At 40.7% G+C, this 20101-nt stretch overlaps 1 protein-coding gene across 3 annotated transcripts in view; it reads left to right on the top strand.

Moving 5' to 3' along the window:
- The first annotated feature begins 1384 nt into the window (after window positions 1–1384).
- Window positions 1385–20101, top strand: part of HCN1 (hyperpolarization activated cyclic nucleotide gated potassium channel 1) — a 423356-nt gene continuing 404639 nt past the window's right edge. For 2 of the 3 annotated variants that reach the window (XM_051853385.3, XM_008262038.5), the window contains exon 1: window positions 1385–1928. In XM_051853385.3, the coding sequence (XP_051709345.1) occupies window positions 1522–1928 (407 nt within the window). In that variant the 5' untranslated portion in view covers window positions 1385–1521. 3 annotated transcript variants of the gene reach the window in all.

Genomic DNA, 20101 nt, shown 5'->3' with positions numbered 1-20101 from the left:
AGGAAAACGCTCATTTTCCCACCACCCATTGTCAGCCTGCCGCAGAACCCCTCCGTGAGGTGCCCTTCCCTGCAGGAAAAATGTGCTGTAGCTGACTGGAACTCGGGGCATCGGGGACTCTGGGCCAGGGAAGATTTCTTCTGCAGAGGCTGTGGGCAGGGAGGCAATGCTTGTATCTGGAACAGCTGTTTAGGGACATTCAGGCGTCTTGAAGCTCCTCAGATTCCCGGGCCGTCCTGCTGAGTGACTCGTGAGTTTGGCAGCACATTGTGCTTCTTTTAGCTAATCCAGCGGGTTTGGAAGACACGGAGGGAATAAGAGGAATCTGAGAATGCTTTTCTCAGCATCAGTAGCACGTCACACGTTTCACTGGAGCATAGTTCCCTCCCATTTGAAATGGTGATTACATTTTTAACTAGATGCTAAGACGTCTCGACTTCCTAGCTTGCTGTAGGTGCACACTGGCCCACACCCATGCTTTTCTGTGTTGTATTGATTGCGTAATTTATCTAAAAAGATAGGTCAGCTTAAGCGAGCTTTCTGTCACACATTATTCTCTCAGTCTTGGTGGCTGTTGGTCCTGCTTGCATGTGCGTTGATGTGAGTGGCCTTGGCAAGAAGGGAAAAAATATCCCAACCCCTGCTTAAGGAGCTCCGCGAGAATAAACAAGGATAAGGGTAAGGAGGTCAGTTGTCTGTCCCTAGGTGAAGAGGCTTAATCTGAAAAGCCCCAAAGCGGCTGACTACCCAGGGTGGCAGGGGCCCGGCTATTCCGGCCAGCCCCTCTCTTTCCACACACACGCACCCAACTTCCCTTCTGCAGTGAAATTTGTGTGCCATTGTCCAGCCTCACTTTGACACGCACCCCTATCTCTACAGGCGAATCAGCCTGTTCCCATAACCCTGTCACATTCAAATAGGAAGCCACACTGGGTATCAGTGAGTTTTAGAAGGCTGATTTCTCTCGGAATAACACTCTCGCTGAGCTCAGGTGCTCACGCTCTCTCCTCCTCCTCTTTCGTGCGAACCTACACCGAGCCTCTCGCGCCGGGTGCCCAGCGCGGTCTCCCGGGGCTCCTGAGTTCAATGTCACGCTGGGCAGAAGTGGAGCAAGAGTAGCAGGCAGAGCGTGTCGCGGTGCGCGGGCGGGGACGCACCCTCGGTGGCCAGCAGAGGGCAGCCGAGCGGAGGCGCTGGCGCGCGAGGGCTGCGCTGACTGAGCCGCGCCTCGCCTCGCTCCGGCAGCCTCAGCGTCGGCACCAGCCCCGCCGGAGCCCGGAGCGCAGCCACTGAGGGCAGCGGCGGCGGCGGGAGCGAGGCGCGCAGCGAGCAGCGGCGCGGGCGGGAAGCAGCAGGAGCAGCAGCGGCTGCCGCTGCCGCTGCCGCCGCCGCCGCCGCCGCGACGGGCAGCGGGGCTCGGCAGCAGCCGGCTCGGGCCCCTGCCCCAGCGGCTCCGTGCCCCCGGCGCCGGGCTGCCGGCGAGTCTGGAGCCCGCGCCGTCGCCGGCCGCGTCTTCCGGGCATGGAAGGAGGCGGCAAGCCCAACTCTTCGTCCAACAGCCGGGACGATGGCAACAGCGTCTTCCCCGCCAAGGCGCCCGCGACGGGCGCGGGGCCGGCCGCGGCCGAGAAGCGCCTGGGCACCCCGCCGGGGGGCGGCGGGGCCGGCGCGAAGGAGCACGGCAACTCCGTGTGCTTCAAGGTGGACGGCGGCGGCGGCGGCGGCGAAGAGTCGGCGGGGGGCCTGGAGGACGCCGAGGGGCCGCGGCGGCAGTACGGCTTCATGCAGCGACAGTTCACCTCCATGCTGCAGCCCGGGGTCAACAAATTCTCCCTCCGCATGTTCGGGAGCCAGAAGGCGGTGGAGAAGGAGCAGGAAAGGGTTAAAACTGCAGGCTTCTGGATTATCCACCCTTACAGCGATTTCAGGTGAGGGCTCCCCGGCGCCGCCCCACCCCGCCCGCCGGGCGCGCCCTCCAACTCGCTTCCCCGCGCGCGGCTGGGAGTGGGCGCCCCGGGAACGCGGAGGGAGGGCGCGCGGGCGGCCGCGGTGGCGCCGCCGGCGGCCGCTTCCGAGGCCGAGCCGGCCGGACTCTCCGGCAACTCTTTCCCCGTCGCGCGGGGGCCCGAGCGACGGGGCTCCGGGGGTCCCGCTCTCCTCCTGGCCTCGTGAACTTTGAGGGCGGACGGCGGAGGGGTGGAGGCCGGGGTGACCTCCGGCGCGAGGATGCCCAGTGGACCCGGGGAAACTTTTACTTGGAGGTGGCCGTGCAAGGCGACGGGCGGTCGGCGCTCCTCGCGCCGCTCCCTCGAGACCGGGGCGCCTCCCGTCTCTGGGGCTCGGGAAGGGGATGGGGTCACTGGAGTCCGTGGCCCTCAGGTGTTGGCTGTCGCGGCCGCTCGCAGCCCCGGGGAGCCTGTATCTGCTTTTCCTGCCCCGGGGGGCACCGGGCCGCCTCTCTGGGCTTCCGCGGAGCCGCAGGCTGGGGAAGGGTGGTTTGCACTGGGGTAGTCCCGGACTTGAGACGTCTCGGTGGAGCCGGCGCTGCCAGGCTGGGCTGGGGCGTGACAGGGAGCGTCGGGCTCCTGGACAGACCCAGGGGGCGTTTCCGGAGCCCCTGTGCTGGAGTGAGGCGGCACCCTCCCTTTCTTGACCTTGACCACAGGTCTGTTTCAGAATCGCCTTCCAGTGCCCCAGCTCGGGAGGAAGGGCAGGAGAGTGGTCCGCAGGAAAACTCTGCTCTGGAGAATTCACAGGGAGATGTTTCTCGATCTTAGGTGTCATCCTTCAGTTCAAAGCGTGTTTGGAGATTGTCAGATGAAGGTCGTGAAGCAGATCCTCTTATTAGCGTTTGCACACCCCGCAGCCACGCTGTATTAGCTCCCGAGTAAGGCTGGACCCCCCCCTCCCCTCCCCAATAATCCCAAACTAGCGACTCGGGCTGGTTTTTATTTATTTATTTTGCTGAACTCCTCGGGAGAAAAAGCCAAGTGGAGGAGCATGTGTGCCTTCCAGGCAGTTTAATAGGCGTCCGCTAAAAAGCACACAAATATTACAGGACGAGGAAGCATGACTTTTAATTGTGTTTAGAAACTGAGGGGAAAGTGCCACCCACCCCACGCCTTCCTGAGAGCTGTCCGCAGTACTGAATAGCACTGTCCATGGAAAATCCATTCTGCCGCCACACAGAGCTTTGGGTAACTGTCTTTGCCTGTCTCTGAGATATTTATCATCTCACAAACAAATAACTTTGGTTCTTTATGTGTGAAGTGAATGGATTTCAGGAAGTGTACAGTTTCGTCGAAGGTACTTTACAGACAATATAGTCCAAAGGCAGAGAAAACCTGATGACATAGTCCATGGATAATTAAGAGTTTGATTGAAAGACTGTTCTTATTGAGAGGGCCTAATGAGTAATCAAACATGTCTCCTCCATTAGGAAGATACTTAAAGAGGCAAACTTCTTATATGTGACCTTGTTCTAAGACATGTTAGGTTGTCATGCTCTTTAGCATTTTTAAGGTTGGAATCAAGTGTAGAATACTTTCTCTTCCTCATCCATCAACGGGAATATCTTGCAACTCATTTGACAATTTTAAAATGTGTGATGTGAAAATAGCCCTAGTCTTAATTACAGAAATAGTGAGATTTCCAGAAATATGGGGATTCAATATTAGCATGCAAATAAAACGCTATATTTGTTTACTTAATTGTCCACCAAATAAATAATAACATGATATTTAGATTTCTTTGGCAATGTGAGAAGGACTGTACTTTTCAAAATACCAACAGACATCAAGTAATTAAACTTTCTTTCATTTATAGTATAGAGACATAGGGCCACATTTAAGGAATTATAATGGTATGACAAAATCTTTTGAATGAAACAAATTAGTACACTCAAAAGACGCTTCATCTTTTTCCAAAAAAGTCTTATGAGATGGACTATCTCTTTAAAAAGAAACACTGTTGCTGAACAAATGGAAATCAAGCAGCGATTCAATTTTAGCCATTTCAGAGAAATGGGAGAGGGCTTAAAAGAGCTGTTACTCTAAAACAAACTCCATTGTGGAGTAGATTGAAAGTTTGATTTTTCTCTTGCATAAGCAGAAAAAACTGAAAATGGCAGTCATAAGTTATTATCATTTAGATTTTAAGTAGAAGATATCTGAAAAAATAGATTTTAAACTCATAATTGCTATGTGCATTGGTTAGCAATACAGCAAACTTGAGGAGTTATTTACATTCAGAAAACATTTGTATCTGACTAATATTCATTAATTTTTTTATGATCTAAATGCCAATAGAAGATTTTCTAAAACATACTATGTCAAGATAATGTAATGGAAAAAGCAAAAGTACCAAAGCAAAAATTCTGGCCATGATTTATTTTTCCTAAAGAAGAAAAATGCGTTTTAATATTTTTATTTATCTCTGTTTGCCTCATGTCTTTTCCTGAAGAAAAAACTTTCAAGGAGGTGATGTGTCACAATTCCTAAGATTTCAAACTCAAGTTTATTAATTATTTGGCAATCGAGGGAGTGACACTTTCAAATAAATTTCCATGAGAGAGAGAATATTAGAAATAATGATAGCTAGATTTTTTTTCCTTGACACTTTCTTAAGCCTTTGCATGGACAAGTAAGTATACTGAACCTGCCATTTGGCCACCCCGTTACTACTGAGGTAGCATGAGCTATTCATGCCAGGGTATGTTGTGACTTTAACAGTGTGGCTAATGCTCTAGTTTCCCTTCTCAGGACAATTGCTAAGGCTGGTTCCTTTCCACTTCCATCTACGGTCAGAACTATGCTTCCACTGAGACTTCCAGTGAGCTAGCTAGCACCTCTTTCACCTGCCAAAGCCAGAGTGTCTGGCATGTTGCTTTCTCTTACCTCCTGTGAAAGTAGGGCAGAGATGCTGTTTGAGTATTTCCCTTCTTTCTCAGGAGAGGATGGTGTTAGAAACCGTCAGGGAGTAATGAGAAGTCTGATAGTATTAGTACTGTTAGACTTAGCTGAGTTGAGAATTTATGTCACCATATATAAACCCCCAAGCTAGGGAAAATGCAGATAGTTACTGAGAAAAATCACACTGATAATTGTGTAATGGGAGCATAGTCTCCATCTCATTGAATGTCATGTGAACAACACATGCACAACACATTGACTTGGAGGTTAAATACAAATGTTTTAAGATTACTGATAGTGATGATGTATTATGTACAATTTTACTTCTCATTCATTTAATAAAAAAAGTGACACTGGTCAACCATAGTGCTTTCACAGTTAATTGATAGTTATAATATAATCCTTTGAATGGATCTAGCAAATATTTAAAATACTTTCGTAGATGGTTTTTATTTTGCAAGTAATTTAGCTCAGAAAAATTATCATTAGACTATCTGCTACTTTGGAGATTCTGATAATATTTTGTTGGATCATGCTTACATAAGGGTTTTCAAAAAAAATAATTCTCCTTTCTCATGTATATTGCCAGCTGACATCTTGCTCATAAGGGAAGAGAATTTATATCTTTACTTGTTATTTCTTATGCTGTTTTTTCGTCATTACTGTGAGTGACTGTGTGAAAAGCTTATTGTGTCGTAAGTACTCACGGGCCCTAGAGACTGGAGACAAGAGTCACTTCCTGAAGATAATGCCACTTCTGGGCTCCTATTTGTGCCTCACACTGCATCCCCAGCAGTACTGATGTCAGAGGTCACTGATGTGTTCATTAGGGAGGGAAGGCTTCATCAGCGTTACCCAGTTCATCAGAGAGAAAATGTTTCCTGGAGCGTCTCACACACACACAAAAAATCAACCTTCTGGGTTTAAGGACTAATTAGTCTACTGTTATGTTTGTGCTGAATGCCCTTTGCATTCTCCCAGCAATGCTTTATTTGCTTTATGCATCAGCATAGCCAAAATTAACATAATGTTTTTTAATGTCATATAAATTCAATTAAGGATTTCTTTTTTTATGTCTTATATAAATGCTTAGTGGCCCTAGCAACAACTGTTATGCAAAATTAAGAGTGAAATTATTTGTAAGTTTTGCAGGTATAAATTTATTCAGTTATTTTTCTTGGTATACATGCAAGTTGTAAAGCTGTAAATTTGGGCAAATAATTTCAGTAGTATGTTACATTTAATAGATATTACAAAATTAATACTGTAAAAATTTTATAAGATGATTTCCATTTCTCCCCCCCTAAGCTACTTTCCTTTTCAGTGTACTTTTGGCAGGGTGGACGAATAGCACAGGGCATGAGACATATCTTCGAACAGTACGTGTCATACAGGAGTGCCTGGGTTTGAAATCTTGGCCTCACTTCTGGTCCAGCTTCCTGCTAACTTGAACCTTGGGAGACAGCAGGTGGTGGCTGAAATTCTTGACTCCCCTGCCTTCCACGTTGGAGACCTAGATGGAATTTCTGGCTCCTGGTAGTGGCCTGGCCCAGCCCTGGGGGATAAACCAGCAGATGGAAGAGTTCTTTCTCTGTATCTCTCTCTTTCAAATAAAGATAAGTAGGTAAAATTTTAAAAACTCAATTTTGAGGGCTTGTTATAAATTGAGAATCAGTGGAGAGATGCACTTTGCCAACCATTTTTTGTTATGTGCAATTGTATTTATGAACTTTCCTGTTGAATAATAAGAAAAGTTTACAGACATTGGAAGATATGTTATTGCTCTTATAGGTACAGTTAGCAAAATTGAATTCAGTTGTATATGCTTGATCAAAATCCAAAATCCAAACAACATCACCAAAACGCAATTTAAACAATATTTGAAATTTTGCACTATTCCTTTCAATAATCCTGTGTCCCAAGATGAGCATGATATTGGCAAAATGCCTTTGATGTGGTTTGCAGCATCTTGCCTCTCTGGTTTAATTCTTGTGTTTGTCAGATAATCCAGTTCATTACTGAGAGACAGAAATTGGATTTAAGTTGAAGACTTTCAACTTTGTAAGCAAAATGCCAGTGATGGCAGATTATTAGCACTCTCTTGGGGTATTAGACATTATCAGAGACTGTAGCGAATTTTCTTCTTAAAAAAATGATTTGTTTTTTATTCATTTGTGATAGTGAAGGGGGAGTAGGATGTGGGGCAGAGAGCAGCAGAGAGATCTTCATCCTCTGGTTTACTCCTCAAATGACCACAATGTCCATGGCTGGGTCAGGCTGAAACCAAGAGCCCAGAACTCCATCTGGTCTCTGATGTAAGTGGCAAGGGCCCAGGTATTTGGTCCATCTTCTGCTGCTTTTTCAGGCACATTAGTGTGGAGCTGGATCAGAAGCACAACAGCTGGGACTCAAACCCAGCTCCAGGATAGGATGTCAGCATTGTAAGTGTGGCTTAACCCACTGCACCATAACACTGGCTCTGTGTGACAGTTGCTTTATGAATTAGGCTGAGATTCCATGTTTTAGTTACAGAGATAGTGGTGACAAAGGAGACAATATACATGCACTAGAAAAAATTATTTTCACTTACATTAACTGTTTTTCTTTGGAAAATAACTTTCTTTGTGAAGGTATGTAGACGTTACCATAATTTTTCCAGAAGGAAAAAAAAATCAGAGAATCCCAGGTGCATCCTGGAATTCCCTGTTTTTTTTTTTTTTTTCAAAATAAACCTTCATGATTGTATTCATTCCATTTCTGTGTACTTGCATGTGTGGTGTGCATATGACACACTATTTAAGAGGCATTTCTAAACAGTTTTATGCATATCTATATAAATAAATAAATATATATATATATATATATAGAGAGAGAGAGAGAGAGAGAATGTTGATTATTTCTGACTTGAGCATTTACCTGATATACTTTACTCACAAAAATTGTTTCATGACACTTCAAAGTTCATTAGTGAATTTATTCAGACTGTCACTCTATTTCACCTGTTAATTGACTAGCTAAAATAAAGAAGCAAAATCGTTCATGCCCTGTATGTAAAACTTGACAATCTTCTTTATGTAGAACCGATTTTTTTTAAAAAAAGATTTATTTGAAAGTCAGAGTTAGAGGAAGAATGAACAAGGGAGAGTTAAAAGGAAAGGGAAGGAGGGGAAAGAGAGAGAGAAAGAAAGAGAGAGATCTTCCAACTACTCGTTCACTTCGAAGATTGCCACCATGGCTGGTTGGGCAGGCTGAAAGCCAGGAGCCAGGAACCAGGAGCTTCTGGGTCTCCCATGTGGGTGACAAGGGCCCAAGGACTTGGGCCATCTTCTGCTGCTTTTCTCAGGCCACTAGCAGGAAGCTGGATCAGAAGTGGAGTTGCCAGGAGTCAGTTGAACTGGTATCCATGTGGGATGCTGGTGTCCAAGGCTGCTGTTTTACCCACTGTGCTGCAGTGCCAGCCCCCAGAGTAGACCTGATTTTATTTTTAAGAAATTAGTTGCTATGCTCAAAGAATAAGGTAATTCTACTCAAACACAGAGTTAACAATTATTTATAAATTTTGAACTTTCATAATTTGTTTCCATTTTTCATTATTATAAATAGTGATGCAACAAACATCTTTGTACATTATTCTTCATTGTATTCTGGACAAGTCTTAAAGGATGGAATTACTCACTATGAGCAGTTTAGAGGTTGTGTACTTATTGACTTTATCAATGAATATTGACAACACTTCAGCCAGTTCCTAAAATGACAAGAGTGATGTAGTTTCTTCAAGGATGATATTTTTCTTAAGATGGACATAAACTGTTTCATGACAGAAATTGTCCTTTATTCCTATCATCACAGAGTTGTAAGAGCGCTCTTAAAAAGCAAATCTTGGGGCATCACTCTGGCACAGCAGATGAAGCCTCCACCATCAGCACCAGCATCCCATATGGGAGCCGGTTCGAGTCCTGGCTGCTCCACTTCCAATCCAGCTCTCTGCTAACGTGCTTGGGAAAGCAGTGGAAAATGGCCCAAGTACTCGGGCCCCCACCACCTATATGGGAGACCTGAAAGAAGCTTCTGGCACCTGGCTTCCATCTGGATCAGGCCTAGATTTTGTGGCCATTCAGGGAGTGAACCAGCAGATAGAAGATCTGTATCTGTCTGAAACTTTGAATTTCAAATAAATAAAATATTTTTTAAGAAAGTAAATTTAAGAATATTATTATAATATGTAAAACCCTATAGTTAGCTACAGTTACTTTAATTTTTTAAAGCTTTATTTATTTGAAAGGCAGAGTTACAGAGGGACACACACACACACACACACACACACACAAGGGGAGGAGGGAGGGAGAGTGAGGGAGAGGGTGGGAGTCAGAGAGAGAGAGTCAGATCTGTCTGCTGGTTCACTCCCCAAGTGCTGCAACATATGAAGCCTGGAGTCTAGAACCTCATCCAGGTCTATCACATGGGTGGTTGGGGCCCAGCAACTGGACCATGTTTGGGTGCCCTCCCAGGTACATTAGCATGGAGTGGGATCTGAAGCAGAGCAGTTGGGACTTGAACTGGCATTCTGATACAGGATGCCAGTGTTGCAGTTTTAACCTTCTGTGCCACAATGCCTTCCCTTTACTATGACTTTAGAATGTGTTTGGCAAACCTTTTATGAATGGCAAGACCCTGCGTAATTTCAGCCTCATTACGTACTCCTTACTCCCTCACTCCAGAACTGTGTTCTGGTCATGTGGAAAAATTTTCAACTCCTAAAACCAACTGAGTTCTCCCTTGTCACAAAGATTTTGATGTGACATTTAACTCCACTGCCTGAAATTCTCTTACTTTTCATCACTCCACTGAGCTAGTTCCTACTCATAATTTAGATTTCAATGCAATAGCTTTAATCACGCTCATTTCCTATCTAGGCCATGACAGTGTCTTGGTGATTATTTTATTTTCTATCATCAGAATTTATAATTATTTTTATGTATGTCCCTCCACTAGAATTTAAAGCCTGTTAACTCATCAGTCTTATTCAGTTTTACATCTGTATGCTATAAAAATGCACATAATAGACTTTTTTTTTCTGCCAGGCTTTCTTGGTGTTTTATTCTTCACAGCTTTGAAAATAACTCATATATAATTCACCCACTTAAGGTATGCAATTCAGCATTTCTTAATATGTTTACAGAGTTGTACAACCATCACCACAATCAACTTTAAAACATTTTATCACACCCATTAGCACTCACTTCTCTTTCTCCTCCAAACCTCTCACTCTAGCCCTAAGCAGTGACTAATCTGCTTTCTGTCTGTAGATTTCTAAAAAACAAAACAAAATTTGAGACCTTTTGTATCAGTGGAATCATGCATTATATAGCTCTTGTTTACTGACTTCTTTCAGTTAATTTTTCAAGGCCCATCCATGCTGTAACATGTATCTTTATTTATGTCTTTATTTTTGCTTAGTAATACTCCATTGTATGGATATATCACCCTTTGTCTGTTGGTTGGTGACTGGATGTCTGGATTGTCTGTACTTTTCCAGTATGGGCCCTGCTGATATAAGTATACTTATGTGAGCTTTTGTGCAAAGTTAGGTTTTAATTTCTTTTGAGGTTGAAATTGCTGGTTCATTGTAACAGTATTTTAATAAATATTTATTTGGCTAATGGACAAATAATTTGTCTCCTGCCAGTGTGTGTGCACATTTAATCGAAAGACCAGATTAAGGAAGTGAAAGCTTTTCCTTCCCTTCCAGTAGTACCTGGTAGCCTCTCCTCCATGCCAAATAGAATTGTGTGTCCTAATTATTATATCTCCCTGCCCAACATGCAGGTATTTCCATAAAACTGCTGAGACATTAAGCAGCATGAATACAGTGACACTGATATATAATGAGAACAGGGGTGCAAATTCATTTCTTTTGAGTGTTAATTCTGTCACTCCAACTTTTTTTAACCTTATAAACAATAAGGCTTCCAGCATAAACAACTCTCCAAACCTTCATGGAAGCATGGTGCATTAAATCTAATCATGTATACTTCTGTCTTCTTGAAGCCACTTCAAAATAATATGAAAAAAACAAATTGACACATAGACTAGTAGAAGAAAGAAGAGACAACAGAAATGAAAGACTTGAAAATCATTTTGAAGAATAGAAAGCTAGTGGGGAGGCTATTCTACTTCCATAATCCTTCACCCATTGGAACTCTGAAAGTTTCAGGACATGATCCTATCAGTTAATAAATAGTTCCAGGAAAACAAAGCTGAAAAATAGGATTAAACAAGAGTCTCTAGTGAATACACAACTCTCATTGTGGATATTTGAGTGCTTGGAGCCAGGTCAGTTCTCCCCAGGCAGGAAACTGGAGAAAAATACCTCTACTGGGAGACATTTTACTGTTCAAGTGAAAGGTCTTGTTTATTACCTTATCACTCTCCAGAAAGTTCCACACACATCCATAGAGGCTGTAATTATATGTTTCAGCTAATGTATTGTTTAATATGAATTGAAAGCAAAAGGTGACCAAATTTTGGAGAAAAGCTTCTGTCATGAAAGACTAAAGTAAATAGCAAATGAAAGTGAAGAAGATAGAGAGGCATTTGAGATAGAGATAATTTACAGTCGTATAAGAAAAAATACTCTGTACATGATATTTTCAGAAAGTTATTCTATGTGTACATTAAGAACAGGATACTATGAAAAGAATAGCAAGAGATTAAGAAAGCACTCTTGCATGGAATAATTTTGCATATAAAGTCAAGGAAGTCTCTCAGAATTAGGGCAAGGAGAAAAGAGAATAGGAGGAAAAGGAAATAGAACAAAATAAAGGATTAACTCATAGGGTCAAATTTATCAAAAGCTTGAGAACAAAGAGCAAAAATGGACACAGAAAATTAGCAGAGACATTTTAAACAATTTTCCAGATAGCAGCATCTGAAATGTCTGTTCTGAAAAATTCAGAGTTTCTAGCACCATCATAAGAGCAAAGACCACACGTATCAGAGCATTTCAGAGGAAGTTTCATGTCAAGAAGTTGGGGACAATACTGTAAATCAAATGACAGCTGAACAAAGTAATGCAAGTTCTGAGGGAAAGTGATTTATGAAAGAATTCTATACCTTTACATAATCTAATGTTCAAAATTCAAGAACTCTAATATATATATTTGAAATTGGCATAGTGGTTAAGACACCACTTGGAGTACCTGCATACTATATTGGATGCCTGGATTCAAGTCCCAGCTCTTCTTACTATCCAGATTCCTGCTAATGCACACTCAGGGAGGCAGCAAGGATGGCTCAAGTACCTAGGTCCCTGTCAGCCAATGTGCTAGACCTGCATTGAGTTCTGGATTCCTGGCTTCGACCTGACCCTGGCTCTGGCTGTTGCATGCATTTGGAGAGAGAATCAACAAATAGTAGAGTTCTCTGTGTCTCTTTACCTTTCAAATAAATAAAGATAAGCAAAAAAATTTTAAAGGTCTTATATTTACCACCCATGTACTATTTCTTAGAAATAGTAGTTGGATGAAGTTCTACAGAAAAACGAATTGCACCAACATGAGGACATTGAAGACAGGAAATGGGATCTAACACAAAGACTTTGAAAGAAAGTGCTAAGAGGACTTTACTGAGCCAGAGTTTACTGGCTTTGAAGAAAACCAGTCTAGACTCTGTAGGAAAATAAAGTCTGTGGAGGAATGCCTTAAGGACTTTAAATGCTAAGAGGACTTTACAAAGCCAGAGTTTACTGGCTTTGAAGAAAACCAGTCTAGACTCTGTAGGAAAATAAAGTCTGTGGAGGAATGCCTTAAGGAGAGAAAAATTGGGTTGATGGTGACATTTAAAAAGTACTGTTAACAGGTGTTTCACAGATTATTTTGAAGAGGATACCTAACAATTTCATGTAAATTACTGTAGTATACATTGAATACAACCAAAAAGGTCCTATATTAATTTGAGAATGATATAAAGATGTATACAGAATGTGTGTGGGGTTGATTGCAGTGCATTATTTGAGTGGGCAGTGAATAATATTTTAGTGATCATAATAATATAAAAAAGCTGATTTGATTTAAGGAAATATTCTGGTCTGTACTGGGAAGGCAGGAAAAAGTAATTGTGGGCTGGATGGTATACATAAGCAAAATATTCATCTTCCATTAATAGGAAGCTAATAAATAAAGATAGCTTTTCATATCTCTTTCCAATATGAATCAGATGTCAAAAGAAGCATTGCAGGGTGGTTGAAATTGAGAAGTGAGTATACAGAGTGAAAGGGATGAGGCAAGTTTTTTGTTTTTTTCAATTGTTTAGTACTGCTCTTCCAAAAATGATTATTTATACAAGGGGTCTTCAAAAAGCTTCTGAAAAATATGTATTATGGAAAAACTACATACGGATTTCCTTTTTAACATAATAAGCTTATCTTTTAATTCTAGTTTTCATGTATTTTTTAAAGTCTTTTTATATTATTGTGAAGGAACATTTATTTTGTTGAAAATTATTTGTTTTAGAATTCTGACTCTACCACATCAGTAGTGGAGTTAATTCTCTCAGTTATGAAATGAGGAAAGTAATATATCCCTCTAGTTGAGTGGTTGGTATGATACATATTTTATATTTCTATATAGTGTGCATATAGTATATGCTATGTGTTTGTAGATATTTAACATATAATGCTTTGCAGTTATGCTCTGCACTTAGTGCTATTATGAAAGTAAAATTAAAACAGAATTAAGCCATGTGCATTATTTAAGAAAACATTTTCTAAATATATATACCGAAAATCTTAACTAACTTAACCAAATGCATATGTGAAGAAAGGATGATATTGGCTGGCGCCACGGCTCACTTGGCTAATCTTCCACCTGCGGCGCTGGCACCCAGGTTCTAGTCCCGGTTGGGGCGCCGGATTCTGTCCCAGTTGTTCCTCTTCCAGTCCAGCTCTCTGCTGTGGCCAGGGAGTGCAGTGGATGATGTCCCAAGTTCTTGGGCCCTGCATCTGCATGGGAGACCAGGAGGAAACACCTGGCTCCTGGCTTCGGATTGGCGCAGTGTGCCGGCCTTAGTGGCCATTTGGAGGGTGAACCAATGAAAGGAAGACCTTTCTCTCTGTCTCTCTCTCTCACTGTCTATAACTCTCTCTGTCTCTCTCTAACTCTGCCTGGAAAAAAAAAAGAAGAAAGAAAGGGTGATACAATGGGACGCCCTTCCTTTCCTCCTCCCTCCCTTTCTTCCTTCCTTCCTCCTCCATCCTTTCACCCTCCCTCCCTCCTTCCCTCTTTGTTTTGTTTAGTTTTACTTATTTGAGAGTTAGAGAAATGGAAATAGTAATAGAAAGGAAGAGCTGCTGCCCATTGGTTCAATCCCCAAATGCCCACAAAATTAAGGAATAGGTTGTGGTTGAAGTTGGGTGCCAGGAGCTGGGAATGCCATCCACTGTTCCCATGTAGATGGCAGGAGCTCAGTTACTTGGGCCATCACCACTGCCTCCCAGGTATGCATTGGCAGAAAGCTGAATTCAGGAACTGGAACTAAGAATCAAGCCTATGTACTCTGATATGGGAGGTAGAGTTCTTAACAGCTAGGCTAATTTGCTCCTGCTGTTTTCTTTTTACCATTACAGAAGTGTGGGCAATAGAAGCCCTGAGGTGCAGTGGGACTTTTTGTATGTGATATGTGAAATAGGTCTGCTCATGCTGCAGTTAGCATTGGAAAACTCGTATTTCTTTCTCTCTGCAAAAATATCTTGATATAATTGTTTTGTATTTTAAACTGGTATAGAATATTACAATATTGAACATTTGAAAATAACCTTTTAGGGAAAATTCTAATTGCATTGAGTTGCATGTACTCCTTCCAGTTAATCTTCATTTTCATCAGAAAGTGGCATAGTTAAACCATTTGTGATTTCAAGCAAGTTAAGTGTTATATCTGAGCCAAATACGATGAGTCATAACCCACTACATTCTGCCATTTTGTTTTTTAATTGTCAGATTTAATAGTGTATGAAAGATTGTTATTTAGAAATTAAGAATTTGAAAAATATTATAAATTTGACAGAATGGATTTAAAAATCCTTCTTAGATGATTTTTGGAGCAGATGTCACTTATCACTCTTGCAGAATGTTTTAGCCTATTTTTAAAAAAAGAGAATATATGATGGTTTCTTGAGAGACGTGAGCAGAGGCTGGAGAAATGAATATTGAAATTGTATGTTCAGTCTTTTTAGGGATAACTCATTTTCTTTATTTTTGCTATAGAAGAGTGATTCATTGCTTAACTGATTATTTTTAAAAATGTCTTTTCTGTGAGAAGTAAATTTGGTATTTATCATTAGTAACTATAGAAGTGAATTAGGATGAAGTTTGAAAGCAGATATTTAGTCTGAGTTTCAGATATATTTTAAAGTACACAAAATAGCGGAAATATATGGTAGAAACATGTAGTGATGGTTGTGTATGTTTTGCATACTATAACTAATCTCCAAAATCTGTTGGTGATAAGTATTGATTAAACTAATCATTTGGGGGTTATGCATTTGTGTTAGTGACCCTTAGATTTCAAGGCTCATTGAATATCTCAAAAAATCAAATTAAAATTGTGAACTGTGCCCTGGGAAAGTGCATATCTTCACATTGTTGTGTTTATGATTCCAAGACACTTTTTGGTTCTTTTCAAGCACATTTATTTTTGGAGCCCAAGTTAAGATGTCCTGAACTTCCTTTATGTGTAATGCAGAAGTACAGACACTAACAACAGTGTATGGAAGATACAAGGATATAGGTTTTCGCTTGGATAAGTCATTTAAAATGAGAGCTTCAGCTAGAAAGACTTTCCTTGAGAGAGAGAGAGAATTCCCTGTCAACCAGCTAGTGTAATTTTGAAGCTGGATATCTAGTCAGCAGGGATTGTCTAGTGAAGATTTGTTCTGAATGGATCAGTGAATGTGAGAAGGCACACATTATAACTAGAAATATACTCGAAGTCAGAGGAGGCTAAATCTCTTTTGCAAAGGATGTTTACCTACCTCAAAGAGTATATTGGGTCAAATGATAAATGATAAGAATAGTTAACTGCTGGTTCAGTAAAATGGCTGAATATAGTGTAGATATCTTAAATATATCAATAACTTTCCAATATATACACTCTTATGATTAAGGATGTATATAGTGGAAAAATACTACTCATCACAAAAACCCATAAGTAAACCATATGTAACAATTTGAAATTTGAACAATAGTGGTGATCAACTTAGATTTTTGAGCAAAACTCATTTTTATCAGTTTATAGGTTAAATTCACAATTTGGTTAAACTTGTGAATGAAAAAACAACTGAAATAGAAATTTCTAGAAAAATATTAGTGACTAACAATCACACTGTGAAGCAGACCTTTCCATCATATGACTCCAAAGATTGTGAAAACTGTCACCACATTTCTGTCTTTTTTTTTAAGATTTTTATTAATTTATTTGAGAGGTAGAGTTACAGACAGTGAGAAGGAGAGACTGAGAGAAAGGTCTTCCTTCCACTGGTTCACTTCCTTCTTCACTCCCCAAATGGCTGCAACGATCGGAGCTGCGTCAATCTGAAGCTAAGAGCGAGGTGCTTCTTCCAGGTCTCCCACGTGGGTACAGGGGCCCAAGCACTTGGGCCATCTTCTACTGCTTTCCAGGCCACAGCAGAGAGATGGATTGGAAGAGGAGCAGCTGGGACTAGAACCAGTGCCCATATGGGATGCTGGCACCGCAGGAGGATTAACCTACTGCAGCATGGTGCTGGCCCCTGTCACCACCTTTCTAAAGGTCAATTTGACCCTACGTATAAAAAAATTTCTTGAGAATGTATAGGCAATTGAGTTATCTTGAAAAGCTAAGATTTGAAACCATGTAAGTAAATACATATTTATCCAGACTTACTTATTTATTTGAAAGGCAAAGTTACAGAGATAGAGATCTCTTACATTCTTTGGTTTACTCCCCAAATAAAGGCAATGGCCTGGGGCTGAGGCAATCTGAAGCCAGAAGCCTGGGTCTCTAACATGGATAGGAAGAGCCTAGTCACTCAGCCATCTTTCACTGCCTTCCAGGCACATTAACAAGGAGCTGAATCAGAAATGGGCAGCTCCTCTTGGAACGGGGCCAGGCAGTGGCTTAACTTGCAGTGTCACAATGCTGGTACCCATGCAAACTTTTATTAATTACTTTTGTTTTACTGCTTGCTTGTATGCCATTATTTTAAATTAGGAAGAAAGGAGAGAAGGTAGGCAGGTGACAGATAATATCTTAGTGTCTCAGTTAATTCTAGGTGCTAAACAAACTATCACAGACTTGTTGGCTAATACACAACAGAAATTTATTTTTTCACAGTTCTGGAAGTTAAGCAGTCACAGATGAATGCACTGAAAATTTGATGTCTGATACGGGTCCCCTTCCTCATAGTTAGCTATCATTTTGCTATAAACTCGGAAGGTGGAAGGAATATCCTCCAAAGCTTTTACGAAGACACTCAGTTCATTTAATGACCTGGTCACGTTTCAGAGACCCCACCTCCCAACATGATCATTTGAGTTGGAGTTAGAATTTTAATATATGAATTCTGGAGAAGACATTAACATTCAGTCTATTACACTTGGGATGGCTATTCTTTCACAATCCTATAAAAACTATTACAATGTCATTGCATATGGAATCAATGCTATCTCAATGAAAATAAAATTGATAGTGAGAATCCCCTTCAGCAGTGATATTTTGAAAGAATGACATTACTTTCTGGTATTTATTGTGTATTTTTTTCTTGTATTGGCAAATTGTGCTACTTGACATAACAGTGCCCATATAAAGCCTGTTTATCCAGGAATGAGATACTAACTCCATGTTCCCCTAGTTTTAATTAACAAAATCCTGAGAAATATTTTGGTAGAGGATTAATTTGAATTTTAACTATACCAACCAGTATTTTTAATTGTTTTTGCTAAATTTAAAGAAAAATTTTCCAGTTAAAATTTTTCTGAGGGAGCTCTATTAAATTGGTCCTGGATAAGTTGATGGAAGGAATATCATAAAACATGACACAAAAAGTTGAAGTTGACATAATTTTCAAAGCAAAGGAGAGTAATGAAAGTGGTAGTTTAGTTTTTGAATATTTATCTATATCTATCTATACCTATCTATCTAGACAGAGCAAATAGACAGTAAAGCCAAATAGCAAAACAACAGAAAAACCTTAGAAAAGTTATATAGCAAAGCTATCCTAAAAGATAAGTAAGTTGAGACAAACTTTCCACAAGTGCAAGATCTTTGTTTTTTGAATCTGTGGAGGAGGAAGAAGGCAGTGATAAGCATGGGTATCTGACAGTCTTGAGAATGGTGCCCTCCCAGATAGTCCTCAGGTATTTACTGGTACAGCAGCTGAAACTAGGATGAAATTTGCACAAAAAAATCTGCATTCATTTGAAGAGTAGAAATTACTGTCCTAGGTTTGGGGCAAGAAATATGTTAAGAGTCGGGAACAACTTAACTTACCAGATCGTGAGGAAGCTATCAAACACTACCAGGATAACAATGAAAGCAATTGAGAGCCCACTTGAAGAAGGCAAGAATGGAATTCACAAAAGTTGTGTATTTCAGTTAGTTTGAATGTACAATGTTTAATTTTGAATTCCTAATAATGTAGAAAAATGATTGCCTGCTGAAGCTCATAGGGATCCAAATTTATTACCTTGAAACTTGGGTAAATACAAGGAAAGAATGAAGATTTTTATCCAACCTTGCATATGTTCTAAACAAATATATAACTGAATAGAAGAGGGAAAGTACTTATAAAATTATTTCAGCTAATGCATTAAGATAATAATTTCATTACTACACAAACAGAAAATCTTGATTTTTCATTTTCTAATCAGTTAATGCGTCTAGACACTGAGTATCAGTGGTTAGCAGTAAAACGAGTAAAACAAGGCATTGTTGTGTTCTTAATGGAAGAACACACAGCCACCAGTAGTTTTGCCAATAGGATAGAATTCAAGTCTGATCAGGTCCCTGGATTCAGGTACTGTTATCAAGAAATACAGAGGATGGAGGAACATGCTGAAGTGCACACTCTCAGGAGTGTAATCACAAAAATTTAGTGTGGAAAATTGATGAGCCTGCTATTCAGGGTCTTCAACGGACCAATACTAAGAGAAAAGAATGAGATGAAGAGACTTTGCAGATTAAAAATACTTAATTTTTGTAAAAAGATTTATTTACCTATTTATTATTTAAAAGATAGAATGTGAGAGGGGTGGGAAGAAGGGGAGAGAGAGAGAGAGAGAGAGAGAGAGAGAGAGAATGAGAATCTTCCGTTCACTAATTCTTTCCACAGATGGCTGCAACAGCTGGGTCTGGGCCAGATTGAGGCTGGGAGTCCAGAACTCCATCTGAGTCTTCAATATGTATGGCAGTGATCCAAGCACATGGGCCTATATTCACTGCCTTCCCAAATTCATTAACTGGAACCTAAATTGGAAGTGAAGTACCTGGGACTTTAACCAACACTTTGACATGAGAAGTGGGCATTATAAGCAGCAGCTTAACCTGCTGTGCTACACTGTCTGCCCCAGAGATATTTAAATTTAAAAATGTAATTAGGTGCACACTAAACTACACAATTTAAGTACACACAATCATGTTGAAACCATAGAAAGATCCAAGGAAGCAACTCCTATGAAAATCGTCAACTCTATTATACTGGATGGAGACTTCAAGTGTGTTTCACATAGAACAAATCATTGTTTCACATGGCTTTCTGTATATATTTTATTTCCGAACCAAAAAAGAAGGTGAGGAAAGGTGGAGTCTTAATTTTGAAAAAAGAAAATTAGGATATAGTCAAAGAACTGTATAATATTACTGTCTGTTTCATTCATATATCTGAGTTGCATTTGAGGCAAAGCCTCAATAATACTAAGACAAAGCAATTTAATGCATCTTTCTCATGAGAAAATAACCAAGATCAAGCTTCTGAAAAGCCAGAATCTTAACTCCTTTTAAAACTTGATTTGGATGTATTTTTTCCATCTCTTCTGAAGGGTGAAAACTTGAGGCTGCTAATTTTCAGAGGTGCAAATCTTTTTGTTATTTGGTTAATCCAGTTCCTACAGAAATGAGGCATTATGTAGTAGAATAAATGTTGACTAATAAATTCAAATCTA

This window comes from Oryctolagus cuniculus, chromosome 14, assembly GCF_051225735.1.
Source record: "Oryctolagus cuniculus isolate XC-2025 breed Fujian yellow rabbit chromosome 14, ASM5122573v1, whole genome shotgun sequence".
NCBI classification, from domain to species: domain Eukaryota; kingdom Metazoa; phylum Chordata; class Mammalia; order Lagomorpha; family Leporidae; genus Oryctolagus; species Oryctolagus cuniculus.
This window is presented reverse-complemented; position numbering and strand designations above follow the sequence as displayed.